The 21,815-nt window shown below is 53.6% G+C and overlaps 1 protein-coding gene across 5 annotated transcripts in view; it reads right to left on the reverse strand.

Moving 5' to 3' along the window:
* Window positions 1–582: 582 nt before the first annotated feature.
* OTOF (otoferlin) overlaps window positions 583–21,815 on the reverse strand; it is a 118,749-nt gene continuing 97,516 nt past the window's right edge. For all 5 annotated transcript variants that reach the window (XM_077176419.1, XM_077176418.1, XM_077176416.1 and 2 more), the window contains 13 exons: window positions 21,432–21,574; window positions 19,837–19,971; window positions 19,583–19,720; window positions 17,200–17,327; window positions 15,790–15,960; window positions 14,981–15,141; window positions 13,158–13,300; window positions 12,302–12,390; window positions 9,328–9,426; window positions 5,797–6,038; window positions 4,407–4,585; window positions 4,169–4,269; window positions 583–3,609 (listed from right to left, as the gene is read on the reverse strand). In XM_077176419.1, the coding sequence (XP_077032534.1) occupies window positions 3,429–3,609; window positions 4,169–4,269; window positions 4,407–4,585; window positions 5,797–6,038; window positions 9,328–9,426; window positions 12,302–12,390; window positions 13,158–13,300; window positions 14,981–15,141; window positions 15,790–15,960; window positions 17,200–17,327; window positions 19,583–19,720; window positions 19,837–19,971; window positions 21,432–21,574 (1,910 nt within the window). In that variant the 3' untranslated portion in view covers window positions 583–3,428. The remainder of the gene's footprint in view (window positions 3,610–4,168; window positions 4,270–4,406; window positions 4,586–5,796; window positions 6,039–9,327; window positions 9,427–12,301; window positions 12,391–13,157; window positions 13,301–14,980; window positions 15,142–15,789; window positions 15,961–17,199; window positions 17,328–19,582; window positions 19,721–19,836; window positions 19,972–21,431; window positions 21,575–21,815) is intronic.

The raw sequence follows: 21,815 nt of genomic DNA on the forward strand, positions 1-21,815 counted from the left end.
CCAGGCTCTTGTACTGCCCAAGGTGTGTCCTTTAAGGGCCTTTTAATAAATACCTATTTTTTTATTCCTTTAACTCTGTGTAGCCTCTGTTCTAGGTGGCCTCTCAAGGCATCACGGGGAGGAGCCTGCTGGAGCCTGCTAGATGAGTCAACAGCACATATAAGGACATTAAATTATGTTGCTGATGTGGCAATGCGTGATAGGTTGCTTAGTGAAGAAATACCTTCTAAGGAAATACTGTGTCCTGAAGAAGTGTGTAAAACCAGCTTTTTTCTTGCAATAAACATCTCAGTATCCCCACCGATCTGAGCCAGTGCATTAGTGGTTCACAGGAAAGAGGGAGTGGCTGAGGGGGGAAAAGAGTGTTTTAAAAGCTTCTTTTATTTTTCATTATCCTCTTATGACTCTGTTAATAATAAATTTAGTTTATACCTTTAAATTGGAACCTGGTTTGCCCTTAGAGTGTTTTTCTCTGAATCCTCATCTCAGCTCATGAACCCTTTGTCAACTTTTTTTTTTTTTCTGAAGGAACAGCTTTCATAGGTGCCTGGCATTTGGTCAAAATCAAACCACAAGAGCCTGGACGTGAAACTGGTTTTTATTGACTGATTGGAACAGTAACATCCTCATTAAAACAGGTCTGAGGTGTCCTCAGTTCTTCAGTGGGGGTCTTGCGCACTGGGAGCTGGGAAAGGCGGCTCTGCAGCATCTGGATATTGCGGAGAGCCGAGGACAGAGCCCTTCCCGAGGACACATGGCCAGAAGGACTCCAGCCACAAAATTACCCAGCCAAACAAAATACAGGGAGAATCCAGAAGGACGCCGGGAGCTCACACTGTGCCAGAGGAGCTGTGAGCCCTGGGGATGTCCAGCCACAGCCAACTCTGGGTGGGCGATGTTGGGGAGATGTTTGAGCTGTGGGACATGTCCCAGTCTCTGCTGGAACTGTGGGGGCAGAGGGCAGGGTCTGCCCCCCCTGGCCCACTCCAGGGCTCTCTGCAGGACCTGCTGGGCACCATGTCCAGCATTCCTGAGGTGGGGAAGATCCCTGTGCCAGGATGGAGGCTCCAAGAGGAGCAGGGATGGTGCTGGCAGTGGGGACAGGCCCTGGAGATGCTCTGTGCCCTCACTGCTGGGCACCATGTCCAGCATTCCCGAGGTGGGACAGATCCCTGTGCCAGGGTATCTCACATCCAGAGCTCTAAGTGGAGTGGGGACAGTGCTGGGCATGCTTTGTGCCCTCACTGCTGGGCACCATGTCCAGCATTCCCAAGGTGGGACAGATCCACAGATCCCTGTTCCAGGGAATGTGACCTCGAGAACTCTGAGTGGAGCAGGGATGGTGCTGGCAGTGGGGACAGGCACTGGGGATGCTCTGTGCACTCTCACTCTGCTGGGCACCATGTCCAGCATTCCCGAGGTGGGACAGATCCCTGTGCCAGGGAATGGGACCTCCAGGGCTCTGAGAGGAGCAGGGACAGTGCTGGGGATGCTCTGTGCCCTCTCACTCTGCTGGGCACCATGTCCAGCATTTCTGAGGTGGGACAGATCCCTGTGCCAGGGAATGTGACATCCAGAGCTCTGAGTGGAGCAGGGACAGGCACTGGCAGTGAGGACAGGTGTGGATGTGACAGCCTGGTCAGAGAGCGAGAAAACCAGGTCAGTTTTCTCAGGGCAGACTTGCAGGACTTTTGGAAGCTGTAGAGAAACAATGATAGCTTGTTCTTATAAAGAACCTGCAGGTGGTGTTTTCCTACTCCCTGCCTTCTGGTTTTTCTCAAAGATTGTTTATAAGAAAGGTGTTTTTGTTAATTAGCCAATCAGGAGAAATGTATTGATTGATTGACCAACCTGGTCTGAATGTATTGGAACAGTCCATAAAAAGAGGGAATATTTGTATTAAAGCGGCTGCTGTGCAAACCAACCTCCAGAGCCCTGACAGGAGCAGGGACATAGTTCTCTCCCAGGATTTTCCTGGGAAGCTGTGAGACCGCTCAGAAAAAGGAATGGGAAACAATTCTTGTCTCCATTTGCTGCACCTGTTGTTGTAACACATGCAGAATGTGTTATGGAGATTGTTTACCAAGGAGTAGTTTGTTAATTAAACACTGGTGATGGTGTTTAGATCGATTGACCAATTAGGTCAAAACTGTATCAGACTGTCTGTAAGGGTTATGAGTTTCATCTAATAGTATAGTATAATATAGTATAGAAGAATAAAGCAATTAATCAAACTTCTACAATCATGAAGTCAATGCTCATTATTACCCGGCTGGGGGCCTGCAGCGACAGGGACGGGCACTGGGGATCCTCTGTGCCCTCTCACTCTGCTGGGCACCATGTCCAGCATTCCCGAGGTGGGGACAGATCCCTGTGCCAGGGAATGGTGACCTACAGAGCCCCGAGAGGAGCAGGGATGGTGCTGGCAGTGGGGACAGGCACTGGGGATGCTCTGTGCACTCTCACTCTGCTGGGCACCATGTCCAGCATTCCCGAGGTGGGGACAGATCCCTGTGCCATGGAATGGTGACCTACAAAGCTCCAAGAGGAGCAGGGACAGGAAATGGGGATGCTCTGTGCCCTCACTGCTGGGCACCATGTCCAGCATTTCTGAGGTGGGGCAGATCCCTGTGCCAGGGAATGGTGATCTACAGAGCTCTGACAGGAGCAGGGACAGGCACTGGGGATGCTCTGTGCCCTCTCACTCTGCTGGGCACCATGTCCAGCATTCCCGAGGTGGGACAGATCCCTGTGCCAGGGAATGGTGACCTCCAGAGCTCTGAGTGGAGCAGGGATGGTGCTGGCCGTGGGGACAGGCCCTGGGGATGCTCTGTGCCCTCACTGCTGGGCACCATGTCCAGCATTCCCGAGGTGGGGACAGATCCCTGTGCCAGGGAATGGTGACCTCCAGAGCTCTGAGTGGAGCAGGGATGGTGCTGGCAGTGGGGACAGGCCCTGGGGATGCTCTGTGCTCTCACTCTGCTGGGGCCGGCACGTCCCCAGCTGCTCCATCCCAGCTCCCTGCTCCATCCTGGACCCTGAACATCCCTCCAAGGAGCCTTTCCAGAGCACTCCCACAGCTCCAGTGACACAGCCCCAGCTCCCCTCTCCTTCTCCTGATTCCCAGGAAGGCACCAGCCACAATCCCAATGGCCAGAGGCCTCAGGGACTCCCACAGCAGCCAGCTGGGCACCTCTCCCAGCCCTGGTGCGGGATGTAGGGGGATCTTTGCCATGCTCCCGCTGCATTTCCCTGGCCCTAAAACCTGAGTGGGACCCACAGAGAAGGAATGCACAGAGGAGACCCAGCAGCAGCAGCAGCAGGGGAGGAGACGCCCCCAGGGCTGCCCAGAGGTCACAGGGAGGAGAAGGACGTGGAGCTGGGAAGGTTGTGCAGCGGGCTGGGGACACAGGAGAGGCTCCAGCCCTTCATGCTCCCAGCAGCTTCTTGACCATGTATCCGGGCATGCTGTAGAGGAACAGGGCCACCATGATGAGGAGCAGCAGGGCCAGCACGATCTTGATGATGAGCCACTTGTAGCGGGTGCAGATGAGGTATTTGATGGACTTGAGCGGGTTCAGGAACCAGATGAACGACGTGTCCGGGCGGCTGCAGGGGAACCAAACACCCCTCGTTAATCCATCGCCGTGGGAAAGGGATTCATGGACCTTAAAGCTGATCTTGTTTTTTTTTGTTTCACTCCCTGCCATGGGTAGGGATCTCTTCCACTATCCCAGGTTCCTCCAAGCCCTGTCCAGCCTGGCCTTGGGCACTGCCAGGGATCCAGGGTGGGCACCCTGTGCCAGGGCCTGCCCACCCTGCCAGGGAACAATTCCCAGTTCCCAAGATCCCATCCAGCCCTGCCCTGTGGCACTGGGAGCCATTCCCTGGCTCCTGGCCCTCCAGGCCTTGTCCCCAGTCCCTCTGCAGCTCTCCTGGAGCCCCTTCAGGCCCTGCCAGGGGCTCTGAGCTCTCCCTGGATCCTTCTCCTCTCCAGCTCTCCCAGCCTGGCTCCATGGCAGAGGGGCTCCATACTCAGAACACCTCCGTGGCCTTCTCTAGCCCCTTTCCAGCAGGTTTTGGGGCTCGGAGCTGGATGCAGAACTCCAGGTGGGAGCAGAATCCCATAATCCCAGGTCCCTGCTGCAGAGAGGCTTCTCCCACTCACTTGGGTTTCTCCAGGGGATCAGGCTCATTCCGAGCCAGCCCAGCAGGGGATTTCTCGGCCTCCTCCGCTGTCAGAAGGTGCAGCTCAGCCTCAACCTTGCCCTGCAGGGAGCAGAGAGCTGTGCTGAGGCCTGGGACGTGCTCCCAGGCCAGAAGGATCAAAGCCATGAGGGGGATGCAGGGTGTCCACCAAGAGTGCAGCGCCCAGGAGGCAAACCCTCCCTTTTCCCCATGCTTACAGTGATCTCCAGCTCGTCGTTCTCATCTCTGGCCACGAATGGCCACCAGCCCTTGACCCGCTTCTGCTTGAAGATGGAGATCATGGGCAGCTCAGCCTCGTTGGTCACCATCTCCAGGCTGCACTGCTTGGATGTCTTGGCTCCCCGGGGGAAGCGGTTCAGGTCCAGCTCGATGGCCCCTGGCAGGACAGAGGGGAGGACAGAGGTTGGCATGCCCAAAAGGCCAAGTCCTTGGCTGGAGATGGGCTGGGCCAGCATCTCCTGCCCTGGGAGCAGCTCTAAACCAGGTCTGGGGAGGAGAAACGGGGTGTCTGGGCTACAGGAGCAGTGGAGAAAAGGGATCTCAGAATCATGGAGACATGAATGTTGGAAAAGAGCTCCCAGACCCTCAAGCCCAACCTGTGCCAAATCCCCACCTTGTCCCCAGCCCAGGGCACTCAGTGCCACATCCAGGTGACACCTGCAGGGATGGGCACCCCAAACCCCCCTGGGCAGCCCCTGCCAAGGCCTGAGCCCCCTTTCCATGCAGAAATTCCTCCTGGTGTCCACCCTGAGCCTGCCCTGGCCCAGCCTGAGGCCATTTCCCCTTGTCCTGTCCCTGTTCCCTGGGAGCAGAGCCCGACCCCCCCTGGCTGTGCCCTCCTGCCAGGGACTTGTGCAGAGCCACAAGGGCCCCCCTGAGCCTCCTTTGCTCCAGGCTGAGCCCCTGCCCAGCTCCCTCAGCCCCTGCTGGGGCTCCATTCCCTGCCCAGCTCCCTCAGCCCCTGCTGGGGCTCCATTCCCTGCCCAGCTCCCTCAGCCCCTCCTGGGGCTCCATTCCCTGCCCAGCTCCCTCAGCCCCTCCTGGGGCTCCATTCCCTGCCCAGCTCCCTCAGCCCCTCCTGGGGCTCCATTCCCTTCCCAGCTCCCTCAGCCCCTGCTGGGGCTCCATTCCCTGCCCAGCTCCCTCAGCCCCTCCTGGGGCTCCATTCCCTTCCCAGCTCCAGCCCCTGCAGGTCTCTCGTGTCAGGAGGGGCCCAGAGCTGCCCCCAGCCCTGGAGGTGCCCCAGCAGTGCCAGCACAGGGGACGGGCACTGCCCTGGCCCTGCTGCCACCCCAGAGCTGGCACAGCCCAGGGGCCAGTGGCATCCTGCCCACCTTGGCACACCTGTACTCATGTCCAGCCACCGGCACAGCACCCCCAGAGTCTTTCCCACCACTCTTTCCCAGCCTGGAGTGCTCAGTGGTGCTGGTGTGACCCCAGTTCAGGACCTGGCCCTCGTCCTTGGCCCATGGATCCAGCCTGTCCAGAACCAGACCCCTCTGCAGACCCCTCCTGCCCTCTCACCCCACCTGCTCCATCCTGCAGCATCTCAGGGGGTGCGTGGGGTGCTCTGGACCCTGCACGTACCCAGGAAATCATCAGCCGAGAAGTGGTCGGCGTCCCAGACCTGCAGGGTGAGGCGGGCCGGGATCTTGTACTCGGTCTCATCCCAGGAGAACATGGACTCCTTCTTGGAGATGACGATCTTCTCCTCGGCCATCAGGTAGTCGAAGGGGAAGATGTAGCGCCAGTTGAAGTTGCCTTCACCAGTGAGGGAGTGGTAATGGACATCCGTGTCCTGCTTGTCCTCCTGCTGCCCCTTCAGCCACCTGCAGGGCCCGGGAGGTGAGAGGGGGCACGGGTTTACATGGGGCAGGAGAGGGGACAGGACCACCCCGTCCAGGCAGCCAGGGTGTCTCCAGGACTAAAAAAACCTGAAAGTTATGAACAAGGGGATGGGGCTGTGTGGATGCCACGGGACAGAGAGAGAGGGAAACGGCAGGCGATTCTCACAGCGGCTTCTGAGAAATTTTGGGGAGCTGCAAAGATGTGATAACTTGTTGACTATAAACAATTTTCAGGTGGCGTTTTTCTACCTTGTTTTTCTGTTCCTCTCAAGGACAGCGTGTGAGAAAGATGTTTCTGTTATTCAGCCAATAGAACAGAATCTGTTGCACCACTCTATAAAAACCGTGCGGTTCTTTTGGATAAAACCTTCTTTGCCTTTGCTGCGATCCTGCCTCTCGCCTCTTCCTGCCCTGACCTCGGCGCAAGGGTGACAGGGCTGCTCCAGACACCGCAGCAGCAAATCCAAGGGGCAGGAGGATGCCAGGGAACTTCAGGAGAAGGAGATTCAAGGGGGCTGTCTGAGGGTTTACCCTGGGCGAGGAGATGTGAAGGAGTTGTACAGGAGCTGGGAGCTGCCACGGACATATTTTATGAAAAATCCTTTTTTCTCCTCAGAAACTGAAATGTAAACAGTAATTATCTGCTCCTGTGGAATGCAACAGGTGCATCTTTGATTGGTCTCGTGTGGTTGTTTTGAGACTGTTTGAGACAGTCTGGCTGTCTCGGACTCTCTGGTCAGTCACAAGATTTCCTTTCCTTTCCCTTTCCCCTTTCCCTTTCCCTTTCCCTTTCCCTTTCCCTTTCCCTTTCCCTTTCCCTTTCCCTTTCCCTTTCCCTTTCCCTTTCCCTTTTCCTTTCCTTTCCTTTCCTTTCCTTTCCTTTCCTTTCCTTTCCTTTCCTTTCCTTTCCTTTCCTTTCCTTTCCTTTCCTTTCCTTTCCTTTCCTTTCCTTTCCTTTCCTTTCCTTTCCTTTCCTTTCCTTTCCTTTCCTTTCCTCTGATGAAATCCTTTCTTCTATTCTTTTAGCATAGTTTTAATATATAATTTTCTTTTAATATAATATATATCATAAAATAATAAATCAGCCTTCTGAAAAATGGAGTCAAGATTCTCATCTCTTCCCTCATCCTGGGACCCCTGCGAACACAACCACATTTGGTGACCCCGAGTGAAGAAAAACTCCACATTTGTCGAGCCCTGAGTGAGGAACACAACCACAGATCACTCTGACTGCTCCATTGAGAGGAGATGTAACAAGGACATTGCTGGTGCAAGAGGATGTAACAGGGGCTTCATAACCAAAAAGATTTTGTTGCTGAGGGAACAGGGGCAAGGGGGTCAGAGTGGGAAAGTTTGTGTGGAAGTTAAGAACTGCAAATATTGGTAATTAGTGTAATAAACTGGCTTTGTTTGCGTACAGCATGGTCCGTGTCTCTCGGCCTCTGCAATGCCAGGCATCTCCTCTCCCGCCAGGAAATTGTCACCATCCAAAGCCACCCCAGTGGAGCTCCAGACAAGCACCCACAGCTCCAAGCAGGGCCTGCTCGAAGGGCAGCCAAGGAGAAAGGAGAGAGGCAGGAAACAGCACAGGAGATGCCAGCAGAATCTTTGGAATCTCATCAGAGGCAAGAAAAGAGACTCTCGGGAAACACCCCCGGCAAAAACCTGGCCAAAATGCTGAGACATCCATCCCCTTCCCCCTGTGCCCTCTCCATGCTGGATTCTCCCCAGAGAGGGGTGAGGACCCCCAAACTCTCCAGTCCCACCTCCAAGCATGGCAGAGCAGCAGATGGGAACGAATCGACCCAGTCCTGGCTGGTTTGAATCTCTCAGCACCGCCCGTGTCCCACCCCGGTGGGAACTGGGCCCACCCCAGGAGAGGCGGAGGGGGCACCGGTGGAATTCCAGGTTGTACCCACCCCCTGACAAAAATGTGACTGGATTTCTCCCTGGTGGAATTCTGCACATATTCCCTGACAGAAATGTCACTGGATTTCTCACCAGCGGAATTCCAGGCTGTACCCACCCCCTGACAAAATTGTCACTGGATTTCTCCCTGGTGGAATTCCAGGCTGTACCCACCCCACGACAAAAATGTCACTGGATTTCTCGCCATTAGAATTCCAAGCTGGACCTACCCCCTGACTAAAATGTCGCTGGATTTCTTCCTGGTGGAATTTGAGGCTGTACCTACCCCCTGACGAAATGTCACTGGATTTCTCCCTAGTGGAATTCTTTACCTACACCCTGACAAAATTGTCACTGGATTTCTCACTGGTGGAATTTGAGGCTATACCTACTCCCTGACAAAATGTCACTGGATTTCTCCCTGGTGGAATTCCAGGCTGTACCTACCTCCTGACAAAAATGTGACTGGATTTCTCCCTGGTGGAACTCTGCACATATTCCCTGACAGAAATGTCACTGGATTTCTCCCCAGTGGAATTCTTTACCTACCCCCTGACAAAAATGTCACTGGATTTCTCCCTGGTAGATTTCCAGGCTGTACCTATCTCCTGACAAAAATGTCACTGGATTTCTCCCTGGTGGAATTCTGCACATATTCCCTGACAGAAATGTCACTGGATTTCTCCCCAGTGGAATTCCAGGCTGTACCCACCCCATGACAAAATTGTCACTGGATTTCTCCCTGGTGGAATTCCAGGCTGTACCTAGCCCCTGACAAAAATGTTGCTGGATTTCTCCCTGGTGAAGGAGACACCATTGGAATTCCAAGCTGGACCTACCCCCTGACAAAATTGTCACTGGATTCCTCCCCGGTGAAGGAGACACCATTGGAATTCCAAGCTGGACCTACCCCCTGACAAAATTGTCACTGGATTTCTCCCCGGTGGAATTCCAGGCTGTACCTAACCCCTGACTAAAATGTCACTGGATTTCTCCCCAGTGGAATTCCAGGTTGTACCCACCCCACGACAAAAATGTCACTGAATTTCTTGCCATTAGAATTCCAGGCTGTACCTACCCACTGACAAAAATGTCACTGGATTTTTCACTGGTGAAGGAGGTGCTGGTGGAGTTCCAGGCTGTACCTACCCCCTGACAAAATTGTCACTGGATTTCTCCCCAGTGGAATTCCAGACTGTACCTACCCCATGACAAAATTGTCACTGGATTTCTCCCTGGTGGAATTCTGCACATATTCCCTGACAGAAATGTCACTGGATTTCTCCCTGGTGGAATTCCAGGCTGTACCTACCCCCTGTCATAAATGTCACTGGATTTCTCCCCAGTGGAATTCTTTACCTACCCCCTGACAAAAATGTCACTGGATTTCTCCCCGGTGAAGTAGTCGTCGTCCTCCAGGATGACCTCGTCCGTGTTCCACACGATCACCCTGAGCTCGTACCTGCCCGAGGGAGGGAAAGGGAGGTGAGGCACGGGAGCAGGGAATGGGAGCAGGGAATGGGAGCAGGGAATGGGATAGGAGAGGGCAGGGTGGTGCTGCCAGAAAGCAGAGCCAGCTGCCAGGAACAGGGAATTGCTCACAGGGATCTCTCCCAGGGATCTGGAGGGCAGGATCAGGGATCAGGGACAGGAGGGATCTCAACCATGGAGATGATTACAGGGATGGGACTCTTCCTATGGGGACAGGCTGGCAGAGCTGGGAATGTTCACCTGGAGAAAGGTGCAGGGAGAGCTCAGACCCCCTGGCAGGGCCTGAAGGGGCTCCAGGAGAGCTGGAGAGGGACTGGGGACAAGGCCTGGAGGGACAGGAGCCAGGGAATGGCTCCCAGTGCCAGAGGGCAGGGATGGATGGGATATTGGGAATTAGGGATTGTTCCCTGGCAGGGTGAGGAGGGGCTGGGCTGGAATTCCCAGCACAGCTGTGACTGCCCCTGGATCCCTGGGAATGTCCAAGTCTTGGATGGGGCTGGGAGCACCCTGGGATGGTGGAAGGAGTCCCTTCCATGGCAGGGAGTTGAACAAGTTGAGCTTTAAAGTCTTTTCCAACCCAAATCATTCCATGATTCCATGATCTCCACATGATTTTGGATCGGCCTCACCAGGGTGAGCCAAGCTCCAAGGGGAGCTTTCCCTCCTCTGCTCCCACCCTCTGCAAAGAACCCGCCAAAGACTCAACGGGGCAGCCCAGGATTGGATTTTGGGGGATTTCTGACCAAAATTTGGTCTGCAAACAGAGCCCAACTCTGTTCCTGCTCTCCCCCCCTTGACTCAACAGGGCTGTGATTCCCCCCAAAACAGGCTATGAGTCCTCCTGAGGGCTCCAGGAGTTTCAGGGTCTCCAGGAATTCCCAGCAGCCTGGGGAGGTTCCCATCACCTCTGCTTGGCCGGGAATTTCTTGATGGTGAAACATAAACCATAAATATAACCCATAAACGAGCTGTGGGAAGGCTTGTGGAAAATAAGGAGAACTTCACGATAGCAGATTTCCCCCGGGCGGCTGCAATTTGTGACCAGATTAAGAACCACGAGAAAACTGCTTTTCCTCTTCTAAAGAAGTCTCCATAACATTAACTAGAAAGACTTCTCTTCCTGAGTAAACTTAAAAAAGGGACTATTTTAGAGGCAGCAAACTGACTAGAAATTTAAAGTTTTGTTTCTTTACATTATCAGTAGGAAAAAAAAAGTTTTAGGGAGAGTAAAAGTGTTTAAAAAAAGCTTGTCTTAATTCCTACTGCTTTTTTTTTCTTTTAATCACCATTGATAAAATTTTCTTTATACCCTTTGAAAGTTTTAAGCCTGCTTTACCTTTCTCCTAATCCTATCTCACAAGAAATAAATACACCAGCAATTAACCAATACCAAAACCTACCACACTCTTCAGTACTTTGAAATCTTAAAAGAAGAAACTTTGAAACCTTGGAATCTTAAAATTAAGAAACTCTCAAATTAGCAAAAAAATCTTAAAACTCTCAAATTAGCAAAATGGGCAGACTACACAAAATCAGTGTTTCTACCCAGTTTCAAATTAAAACTTCCACACAGAGGAAGTGGGAGTGGGTGGAGGAAGAGCAGGATCCCGGCTCCTGCAGCGAGGGGAGGCTCAGGACACGTGGCCACAGCACCTCATGGACGTGCCAGGAGGTCTCCAGGTGAGAAAAGTGGATTTACATTTTCCCGAACCCCCTTCCTTTGGGATCCCCCTCTGGCAGTGCCCTGGCTGAGCCCATCCATGGGATTCCTTCACCTTTTCCTTTTCTCCTGCCTTGTCCCGTGCTGTGCCTCTCCCAGCTGGGATCCAGGGATGTTCTCTCCACCCAAGGCATCGGCTGCCTGGGATGCACAAGAGATTGTGCACAATCCCATCGGGATTCCCAGCGCCATCCCTGTATCCCAGCCCTGGGGGCAGGAAAAAGAGCCCAAAGACCCAGGCCAGGAGAGTGAGAAAGGTCTAGAAGGGATATTGAGGGAAGAAATGCCCTTCTTCCCCCACCGTGCGCCGTCTGTCCCTGCTCTTTCCTGCCTGGAATGCTGCCCCAGGGGCCTCCACCACCCATCCCTCTGTCCACCATGTCCTGGAAAAGCCCCATCCAAACTGCCCTGGGAATCACCCTGCCCCTGCCCAGGAGAGGCTCAGGGCTGGGCACTCTGCTCTGCCCAGGCAACGATGGAATTTCCTGTCGCAGACATCTTTCATGAAAAATCCTTTCTTAGGATTTTTCCTTGTGAGAAGCTGCAGTTTCAGCAACCAAAAGGAAACAATGGCTATCTGCTGCTGTAGAATGCAACAGGTAAACCCGTGATTGGTCTCCTGGGGATGTTTGGATTTCCTGACCACTCATGGCAGAGCTGGCTCTTGCTCTCTGTCTGAGACACAGATCTTTGTTATTCATTCTTTTCTATTCTTAGCTTAGATAGCTTCTGAAGAAACCCTTTCCTTTCTATTTCTTTTTAGTATAGTCTTGATGTAACATATATCATAAAATAATAAATCAAGCCTTCTGATCATAGAGTCAACATTCTCGTCTCTTCTTCATCCTGAAAACCCTTGTGACCACGGTCACAATTTCCCAGTTCAAGAAGATCGGGATCTGCAGAGGATGGGAGATGTGAGATCCCACCCTCAGGAGCAGCTCTGGACCTGCCTCCAGCGTTGGGATCTCTGGGAATGGCAGCATGGATGAGGAATGCAAGCAGAGGGCTGGGCTGGCCATGGAGCAGCAGCAGGAGATGGGGGAAGCCGGGCTCCATCCCTGACCTCTCCATTCCCCATTTTTTGGCTGGGCTGCCAACCGATCCCAGTAATTAAGTTCCTTACTTCTTTGGTTTCCTAGGAGAAATATCGATGGCAGGGCCGGGCGCTGGCATGTCCATGGGGAACATGTCCACCCACATCTCCAGGCGGCCCTGTGGGGTGGGAGAGGCACAGTCAGCTCCCCTTGTCCCTCCTGTCCCCTCCCCACCAGTGTCCCCCTCTTCCCACAGCCATCACCCCAGCCAGGCCAGATGTGGAGTGGGACGAGCTTCTCCCATGCCACGAATCCTTCTCCACCCCTGCAGAAACGTCTCATGGAGGGGGTGAAACTGGGTGGGTTTTAAGGCACTTCCAGCCCAAACCATTCCATGATTCCATGATCTCCATGTGAGCTTGGATCAGCCTCACCAGGGTGAGCCAAGCTCCAGGGGGAGCTTTCCCTCCTCTGCTCCCACCCTCTGCAAGGAACTTGCCAAAGGCTCAACGGGGCAGCCCAAGAGTGGATTTTGGGCGATTTCTGACCAAAATTTGGTCTGCAAAACGACCAGAACCTAACTCTGCTCCCACTCTCCCCCCTTGACTCAACAGGGATGTGATTCTCCCCCCAACACAGGCTATGAGTCCTCCTGAGGGCTCCAGGAGTTTCAGGGTCTCCAGGGAATTCCCAGCACTGCCTTTTGTGCACGGCAGCCTGCGGGTTTCCAGTCCCTTCTGCCTGGGAATCCATTGGGAATTTTGCTCCCAGGTGCCCAGATGTGGGGAATCAGGAGGCACCGTGGAATGCGAAATGGATGAGGATGGATCGGGAGGCGCTGGAGATTTTCTCTGCTGGCACCCCAGGGTGACCTGCCCGCCCTGAGCTGGGTTAGGGCCGTGCTGGCCCCCGTGGGCTGCCCCCATTCCCGCTGGAATGCCAGACCTGCTCGATGCCCGGCTTGTCGGGGTTGAGCAGCGGCCGCGTCTCCACGTGCTCGGGGACGAGGCGGCAGCCGGCCCGCGGGATGTCCTCCCAGTGCCGCAGCACCGCCAGCGCCAGGTGCTCGTCCGTCGGCTTCTTCTGGCCTGGAGGACAAAGGAGAGCGTGGACAGCTGGGACAGGGACACAGGGACAGCAAAGCACCCTGTGCTCCAAGGTGCAGAGCTGCCTCACCCTCTCCATCCTTTGGGAACGCTTTGTCCTAAGGGTCTCAGAACTGTCCCAAGGTGCAGAACTGCCTCATCTTCTCCATCCTTTGGGAACATTTTGTCCCAAAGTTCAGAACTGTCCCCCAAGATGTGGAACTGTCTCTTCCTCTCCCATCCCTTGGGAACACTTCGTCCCAAGGGTGCAGAACTGTTCCCCAAGGTGCAGAACTGCCTCATCCTCTCCACCCTTTGGGAACACTTTGTCCCAAGGGTGCAGAACTGTCCCAAGGTGCAGAAATGCCTCTTCCTCTCCCATCCCTTGGGACACTTTGTCCCAAGGTGCAGAACTGCCTCATCCTCTCATTCCCTTGGACAAAGCGTTCCCAAGGGTGCAGAACTGTGCCAAGGTGCAGAACTGCCTCATCTTCCCCATTCCTTGTGAACACTTTGTCCCAAGGTGCAGAACTGCCTAATCCTCTCCATCCCTTGGGAACACTTTGTACCCAAGGTGCAGAACTGCCTCACCCTCTCCATCCTTTGGGAACACTTTGTCCCAAGGGTTGCAAAACTGTCCCAAAGTGCGGAACTGCCTCATCCTCTCCATCCTTTGGGAACACTTTTTCCCAAGGGTCTCAGAACTGTCCCAAGGGTGCAGAACTGCCTCATCCTCCCCATCCCTTGGGACAAAGTGTTCCCAAGGGTGCAGAACTGTTCCCCAAGAAGTAGAACTGCCTCATCCTCTCCCATCCCTTGGGAACACTTTGTCCCAGGGGTTGCAGAACTCTTCCAGGGTGCAGAACTGCCTCAGCCCCTCCATCCTTTAGGAACACTTTGTTCCAAGGGTCTCAGAACTGTCCCAAGGTGCAAAACTGCCTCATCCTCTCCATCCTTTGGGAACACTTTGTCCCAAGGTGTAGAACTGCCTCATCCTCTCCATCCTTCGGGAACACTTTCTCCCAAGGGTTGCAAAACTGTCCCAAGGTGCAGAATTGCCCCATCCTCTCCATCCCTTGGGAACACTTTGTCCCTCAGCCAGCACTTCCTAACTCCTCTTGCCTCTCTCCAATCCCTGTAGAAGGTTCAGATCCCCATTCATTTTTCCCTGTCTGAACCAATCCTATGTCCACCGACCACATTTTCCTTCTTTCCTTCACCCCTCCTGGCCTATTTCCCTCTTTCTTGGGTGCACATGAGTGTGCTGGGACACAACCCCCATCTCCCATTTTTTGGGAACGCATTCCCATGGATAACAATTCCCTAAATGCTGGAGGTGTCTCCATGGCTCTTGGGACATGACTGCTTGGAGGGCATTTCCAGAGGCAGCTTTGGGTGTCCGTGGATGTCCTTGAGTGGTTCCAAGAGGAGCCCTCTGGTCTGGAGAGGGTCTGTAGGACTCTGTGACTGGTCTATACTGGGATGGTGCCTGCAGGGCTGGGTGATGCACCCATCTCACCTGTCTGGGGGGGAGGTGGACTGGGCGACCTTCAAAGGTCCTCTTCAAACCACTCCATGATTCAAACTACTCTGAGATTCCAACCCTGGGTGATGAGGAGACCCCCCAGACCCCTGGTCTGCTCCAGAACCTCCATCCCACGGGATGATCCCACAGGCCCGTACCATTTTCATCCTCGATCTCCGTGGGGCCGGTGAAGACCCTGTTGGCAACTTTCACTCTTCCCCCCGGCCCGAAGTGCGGCCCATCCACTTTCCCCTCTTTGCACAGCTTGGACAGGATTTGGGAGGGCTTCATGGGGTCACGCCAGGTGTTGTACCCATGACTGGGAACAGGAGGGCAAGATCAGACAAAAAAAAGTTGTGAGGACAAAGAAATTTTTTTCCCTTTTGCCAGGAAAAAACCCCCCACTGCACCACGAAGCACCCAGAATTCCCAGGGAAAGAATTTGAGGCAGCAAAGGTGAAACCTCAGAGCGCACTTGATCCCTTCTGTGCCCCTTTTGCAAACACCTTCCACCCAACTTTGGCCCAGGCCTGGAATTCCCAGTGCATCCCGCTTGATTCCTGATGCTCGGCATCGCCCTGTTTGCTCTGCTCCCGTTTCAGCCCTGACCTCACCCCTCTCCCACCAGTCCCTCCAGTCCCTCCCTCCTGCCCTGGGCTCCTGACGACACATTCCACCACTCCCCAACCCTGGTGACAAAAGCAGGCATAGCACAGGCTCCTCCATTCATCCCTGCCCCCCTTGCAGGATTGGACAGCCTGAAGTTTTTCCCAAAACAAATCATTCCAGGATCAGCAGGCAAGGGGGGAGAATCCTGTGGGATCCCTGGGTGGGAGGTGACACGGAGGAGGGTCCAGGTGTGAGGTGGGGCAGGAAAGGCTTTTTCCTCTTGCCTCTCTCCAATCCCTGTAGAAGGTTCAGATCCCTGAACCTTCCCTAAAAAAAGCAGGAAAGGCTTTTTCCATACATGGAGTAGGTCTGGGACACGCCGCAGGTCGCCCGGTGCTTGCTGTAGAAGCGATTCTCCAGGTCGATCTTGGTCTCCCCGATGAGGTCATCAGTGCCCACCAAATCCCAGTCGTACACAGCCACGGTCAGCATGGACTCCATGGGGAAGGTGGCCTCAATGTCGAAGGATCTGGGATTGGGGGAAGCAGAGAAAAGCTGCTGCGGGCTCTGGCTGCCACTCAGGACAGAGGTGTGTCTGCTCCAGCCCATGGACGGCGTTCCGTCCGCATCCATCGCTGCAGGACGTCTGAGGTGGGGTTAAACTCAACCACCAGCCCTCGACAGGAGGGAAAACCCTTGACCTGGATGCCCCAACACCCCTGAAACTGAGTTTGCAAGGCAAGATGTGTTCTATCACCATCTGTACGGCAGCTGTCTTTTGTCAAGTAGGCAGTTTGCCTTATCTCTCTCTCTGAGTGACCACAATCACTCCTCCCTCGGGAGGGGACACCTGCTGATAACAGCCATTGAATGTCACTGCACGGCTGATAAGAATTATAACATCCCGTTGTGAGATGCTCCACCCAGAGGGAGGAGCCAAGCATTCCTACCCAGATATAATCTGAGATTCTGGAACACCAGTACAGCTCCGCCCAGAGGGAGGAGCCAAGCATTCCTACCCGGATATAATCTGAGATTCTGGAACACCAGCACGGCTTCTCCACTGGATTTCCCAGAGGAACAGCAGCTGCCTCTTCTTCCACTGGATCTTTGGGAGAAGACTACATCATTTTCTCACAGGATCCCTGCTCCAGCAGAGCCACCCCTGACACTGCAGGAGGGCTGAGCCACAATTCCAATGGGACTGCTGCCAACACCCTGACCCACAGGGTGTCAGGTTGGGTTCTGACTCCGGCAGTGTTGTTCCAGTGCACTGCATTGTTGATTTTATCCTTTTATTTCCTTCCCCATTAAAGAACTGTTATTTCCTGCTCCCATATTTTTTGCCTGAGAGCCCCTTAATTTAAAATTTATAGCAATTTGGAAAGGTGGGGAGGGTTTACATTCTCCATTTCAGGGGAGGCTCCTGCCTTCCTTAGCAGACTCCTGCCTTTCCAAACCAAGACACTGAGTTTGTGTCTTATTCTCACTCAAATTTAGGTCTAATTATTCCTAAGTGGGTGTTTCACCTTGATAAGATAAATTTCAGGTTCATCTCTTAAACACCTGGTGCTGTGCTGACCACACACTGGCAAAGGAGGACATCCTGGAAGGACACCCAGACTGTGGGATAAATCCCATAAATAAATAATAAAGCTAAATAAATAAAGATAAACCCAGCTCAAGGAGCAGCCATGGGACACCTCAGCTGCAGGTCTGAGGGCTGGCAAGCTCGGGCTCAGCTCGGCAGCTCCAGGCGCAGACTTACTTCCCAAAAACAGGGTTCAGCTGCTTGGAGATGTAGTTCTCCTTGTCCTTGATGTCCGTCTTGCCCAGCTTGATGGCGATGTAGGGGTCGGCCTTCCCGTTGATGTCAGCCGGGTGGAGGTCCGTGGCCTGCAGGGAGCAGATGGGACGGGTCAGCGCTGCCCACAGCAGCCAAGGATTCAGGGATGGACCCGTTCTCCACCCCTGAGGATGGGTTTCTCTTTGAGCCAGGTCTTAGGAGCTCTCAGAGAAGCCATCCCACCTGAGATAGCTCAGCTACCTAGAATGGCATAAAATCAGCAGGATGGCCTCTGAGGCAGTGTTGGAAATAGAAAAAGGTTTAATAAAAGGCAAAATAACAAAGCTCTTTCAGAGAAAAGCCCAAGCCAGGGGCAAGAGGTTCTTGCTCCTGCTAAAATACCCCACAAAAGTGATTATTTCCTTTGTTCTCTTCTTTTCCTAGTGAATTACCTAGGTAGGACCCCTTGGCCTCTGTGCAATTGGCAGCCCCAGGTTTGAGGTTCAAGTCCCAAAGGTCCTATGAGGTGTCTTTTGTACCAAATTGGGGAGGAATTTCTGGGCTTTTTTCCTTTTTCAGCAGACAAAGGATAATTCGGTCGCTCCATCACATTCCTACACCGTGAGAGCACCCGGCCGCTTCAGTCCCTAAACAGAGTGTCTTGGACTGAAATGGGGATGAAACGGTGTCTTGGATTAAAATGGGAATATTCCCGACTCATGTAAATCTCTGTCCTAGTTCGGGGAGAGTTTGGAACTGGCTTTGTCCTGAGATGTCACCACAGTGACCTTTGGAATCTCACCCGAGGCAAGAAAGATGACGAGGAGGAGACTCTAAGGAAACACCCCCAGCAAAAACCTGGCCAAGACGCCGAGACATCCACTGCCTTCCCCTTGTGTCCTCTCCATGGTGGATTCTCCCAGAGAGGGGTGAGGACCCCCAAACTCTCCAGTCCCACCTCCAAGCATGGCACAGCAGCAGATGAGAACATATCCACCCAGTCCTGGCTGGTTTTGGGCTTGGTTGACCAAGCTGGTGTCTGCTGTTCCAGCCTGGTGATGGGGGGGAGACTCCACATCCCAGCGGGAAGCAGCTCTGGATGGAGAACCAGGCTGGTGGGAAACGGAGCCCAAAGTAGGTTCTGTTTGTAACACACTGGGACAAGGTGGTGGCAAAGGGCAGCCCAGGTGCTTCCAGCAGGACGGAGATCCCTCCCAAGTTCCTGGCTGCAGAATTCCATGCTTAGGGACAGGGGGATGGCCAGTTCAGGGGTCAGGAAGTGATTCTTCCCAGAGCACATTCCACGTATAGAGGGAAAATGTGCGTTGGCTGGATCACGTCACCGATCATGGAATGGGTGCTCAAGGAGGTGTCATGTCCTTCACAAGGACCTCCTCCATCCTACCAGATCCCATTCCGCCTTTTTTCTCCCATTCTCTCCCATCCTGAACCATCGCCAGGGTGGTGACGTGGCTGTGGAAGGAACCAACACCTCACACTGCAGGCTGATCCAAACCATCCATGGGAATTGAGCACCAGGACACGCCAGTCCATCCCACCTGCTGGAGAGAGGTCTCTGGATCTGGCAGGAGCTTGGATCTGTCCTGCTCCCAGTGCTGGGAGCACACAGCGTTGGGTCTGGATATCCTGGGATGTCCCTGAACAGCTTGGGACAGTGGGAGATGTCCCTGACCACGGCAGCGGGTGGAGCAGGACGGACTTTTAGGTCCCTTCCCACCCAAACCATTCCATTCTCAACCCATCCTTCCCACCCAAACCAAGGAGCTGCTTCAGTCCTCAAGCTGCATCCAGGGTCCTGAAGCACTGGTGATGCCTCAGGTTTGAGCTTTTCTATTTTTCACATTCTGTGCTGCTTTAGTGTGTGGGTCTGGGCTTCATATCAGTGAGCTCTGTGCATAGAGCAGGGAGACAAAACAATTCCTGCTCCAGCTGGGGACCAAGGACAAATGATCCAAATCTCAGCCCAGGAGCACAAACATCGTGGAATGAAGAGAAAAAAACAAGCAGGGTGGGACTGCATGGGCTAAAGCTGGAATTGGGCAATGAACTGCAAGATGCAAATGGAGCAGAACTTATCAAAGTGAGAGACCCTGTGAGCAGTTCTGCATTCTGGGAGCATTTTGGTTCATCTTGTGCTGCCCAAGGTGGATCCATGGAGGAGATCCTTTCAATAAATCCTTGTTTTATCCCTTAGCTCTGTTCAGTCTCTGTTCCAGCTCAGCCTTCCCACGGCATCAGTCCTGGAGTGCTGGAACTGAATCCCACCATCCCTACGGCACCAGGACCAGCTCCGGGTGGAAGGGAGTGCCAGATCCCACCTGCCACACCCCGAATTCCCACTCACCCGCACGATGTAGACTCGGACCAGCACGTTGATGGGGTCGTTGCTGGGGATCCCCTGGAACATCCCGAAAGTGGGGTCGTACCCTGCCTCCTTGCTGATGTCGTCGGGGAGCGGCACTTTGTAGACACACATGGAGCCCTGGTGCGAGGGAGGGTATGGACCAGCTGAGTCCTGCTGCCCCGGGCCTCCGTGGAGGCGAACCCATCCCAAAACGCCCTCCCCAAAAATCCTGGCCAGAATTCCTAACCACTCACCTTGAACCTCCCCACGATCCGCTCCTCCTCCGTGGCGTTGTCGTCGTTGTCCCCAATCTTCCCCCGGAGCAGGTTGAAGGTGTGCAGCCAATCCTCAAAGTTGTCAAACTCTGATTCCAGCTCTTTGTTGAAGACCTGAGATGAAAAAAAAAATGTTTAAAGGAGGGAATTTGGGATAAAAACAAAAGTGAGCAAAAGATGTGGGGAGTACTCGATTGGCTCAGAACGAGGGGTGGGACAAGAGGAAACGGCCTCAAGCTGTGCCAGGAAGGTTCAGATGGGATATTGGGAATAATTTCCTCATGGAAAGGGGGCTCAGGCCTTGGCAGGGGCTGCCCAGGGAGGTTTGGAGTGCCCATCCCTGCAGGTGTCCAAGGAAGGCCTGGATGTGGCACTGAGTGCCCTGGGCTGGGGACAAGGTGGGGATCAGGCACAGCTGGGACTGGATGGGCTGGGAGGGCTTTTCCAGCCTCAGTGATCCTGGGAATCTGTGAACACCTCAGCTCCCAGTGGTAAATTTTTCAAGGAAGGAGAAGGATCTCCAGCATTACTGGGTTGGAAAAAGGGAATTTTGGAGCAATGGGTGGGGCCATTGCTCCCTGTCCTAGGGTGACGTTATGGTGCTTGTATCCCCATCCATGTGTTCTGTTAATGTTGGATATTCTGTTCTGTGCCTTTTAGACTGGCTCTGAAGAGGGAAAGTTTTGTTTTGGTTTTCTTATCAGCCTGGCGGGACACAGACACTGCAGCTTTTGCTTTTCCTGCTTTTGCTTTTCGCTTTGCTCTCTCTCGCTCTTGCTTGCTTCGCTTCTGCTTGCTTTTGCTCATTAGCTAGTTTAGCTAAACTGTCCAAATTTCTTCCTGGACTGTTTCTCCTTTCCTTTTTCTGACCATTTCGAACCTGCTCTGGACTGGGACCTGGGAAACACCGAGAGTTTGCACCTTGCGGCCTGCAGCAGCTGCCCCAGCACTGGAGGGACTGAGAACAGAGCGACCACCCCCAGAGAGACTTTCTGAATTTGTCATTATTTGTAATTTGTCTTTATTTGTCATTATTTGTCATTATATTATTTTCAGAGTTTTGCCATCCGGTATTGTTCATTTTGTGTGCTGGGGGTGCTGTGCCTGTTAAATAAACAGGTTCTTTCCACTTCTCTCCGAGGAATCCTTCCCGAACCAGTTGTGGGGAGGGGCCGGGTGGGTTTGCTTACTGGAGGGGCCCTAATTTGGAAATTCTCCTCCAAATTTGCCCTAAACCAGGACACTCCCTCTCTGTGCAAGATCCAGGTCTAAACCCCATCTGAACCCCAGAAGCACAAGTGACATGAATCCTGAGAAATCCTTGAGATCACTGAACCAGAGCCCACGGCTATCCCGAATCCTGGCTGGGCCAGCAGGAAAACATTCCCTTGGAGCTGGGACACCTCCAGGCTGCCCCAGGCATGAGCCTATCCCAGGACAACCCCTTTGCTCATGACCTCCAGCTATGGAGAGAGGCTGGGAAGCCTCATCCCAAGATAAATCCCTAGGGAGAGATGTCCTAAAGGACATAATCCCCACAATTAGGTACTTCCTCAGAAGCACCCCCCCAGTACCTTGAGTTCATCAATCTTCTGCTTGTTCTTCTTCTCGGGGAGCTCAGGGACTGGCTGCTGCTTCTTTTTCTTGTCATCTTTGGGTGCCTTGGACTTGTCTTTGTCCTTGTCCTTGTCCTTGTTCTTCACCTGGGCCTTAGAGCCTTTCATGGGAGAGTCACCAAGTTTGTCATCACTCTGAGTCCGGGGGGAACAGTGCAGAGAGAGGAGATGGAAAGGAGGGAGGGAAGGGAAGGATGGAAATGAGGGTCAGGAGAGGTGGGGGAGATGTGGTAGGGCTTGGATAAGGCACTTCAAAGAAGAGGAGCATGAAAGCTGCCAGCAAATCCCATCCCAGCCCTGCCCTATCTTTCCTTGGTTCTGGATCGCAGCGTCTCCAGCAGC

This window comes from Agelaius phoeniceus, chromosome 3 (assembly GCF_051311805.1).
Source record: "Agelaius phoeniceus isolate bAgePho1 chromosome 3, bAgePho1.hap1, whole genome shotgun sequence".
In the NCBI taxonomy this organism is placed as follows: Eukaryota; Metazoa; Chordata; class Aves; order Passeriformes; family Icteridae; genus Agelaius; species Agelaius phoeniceus.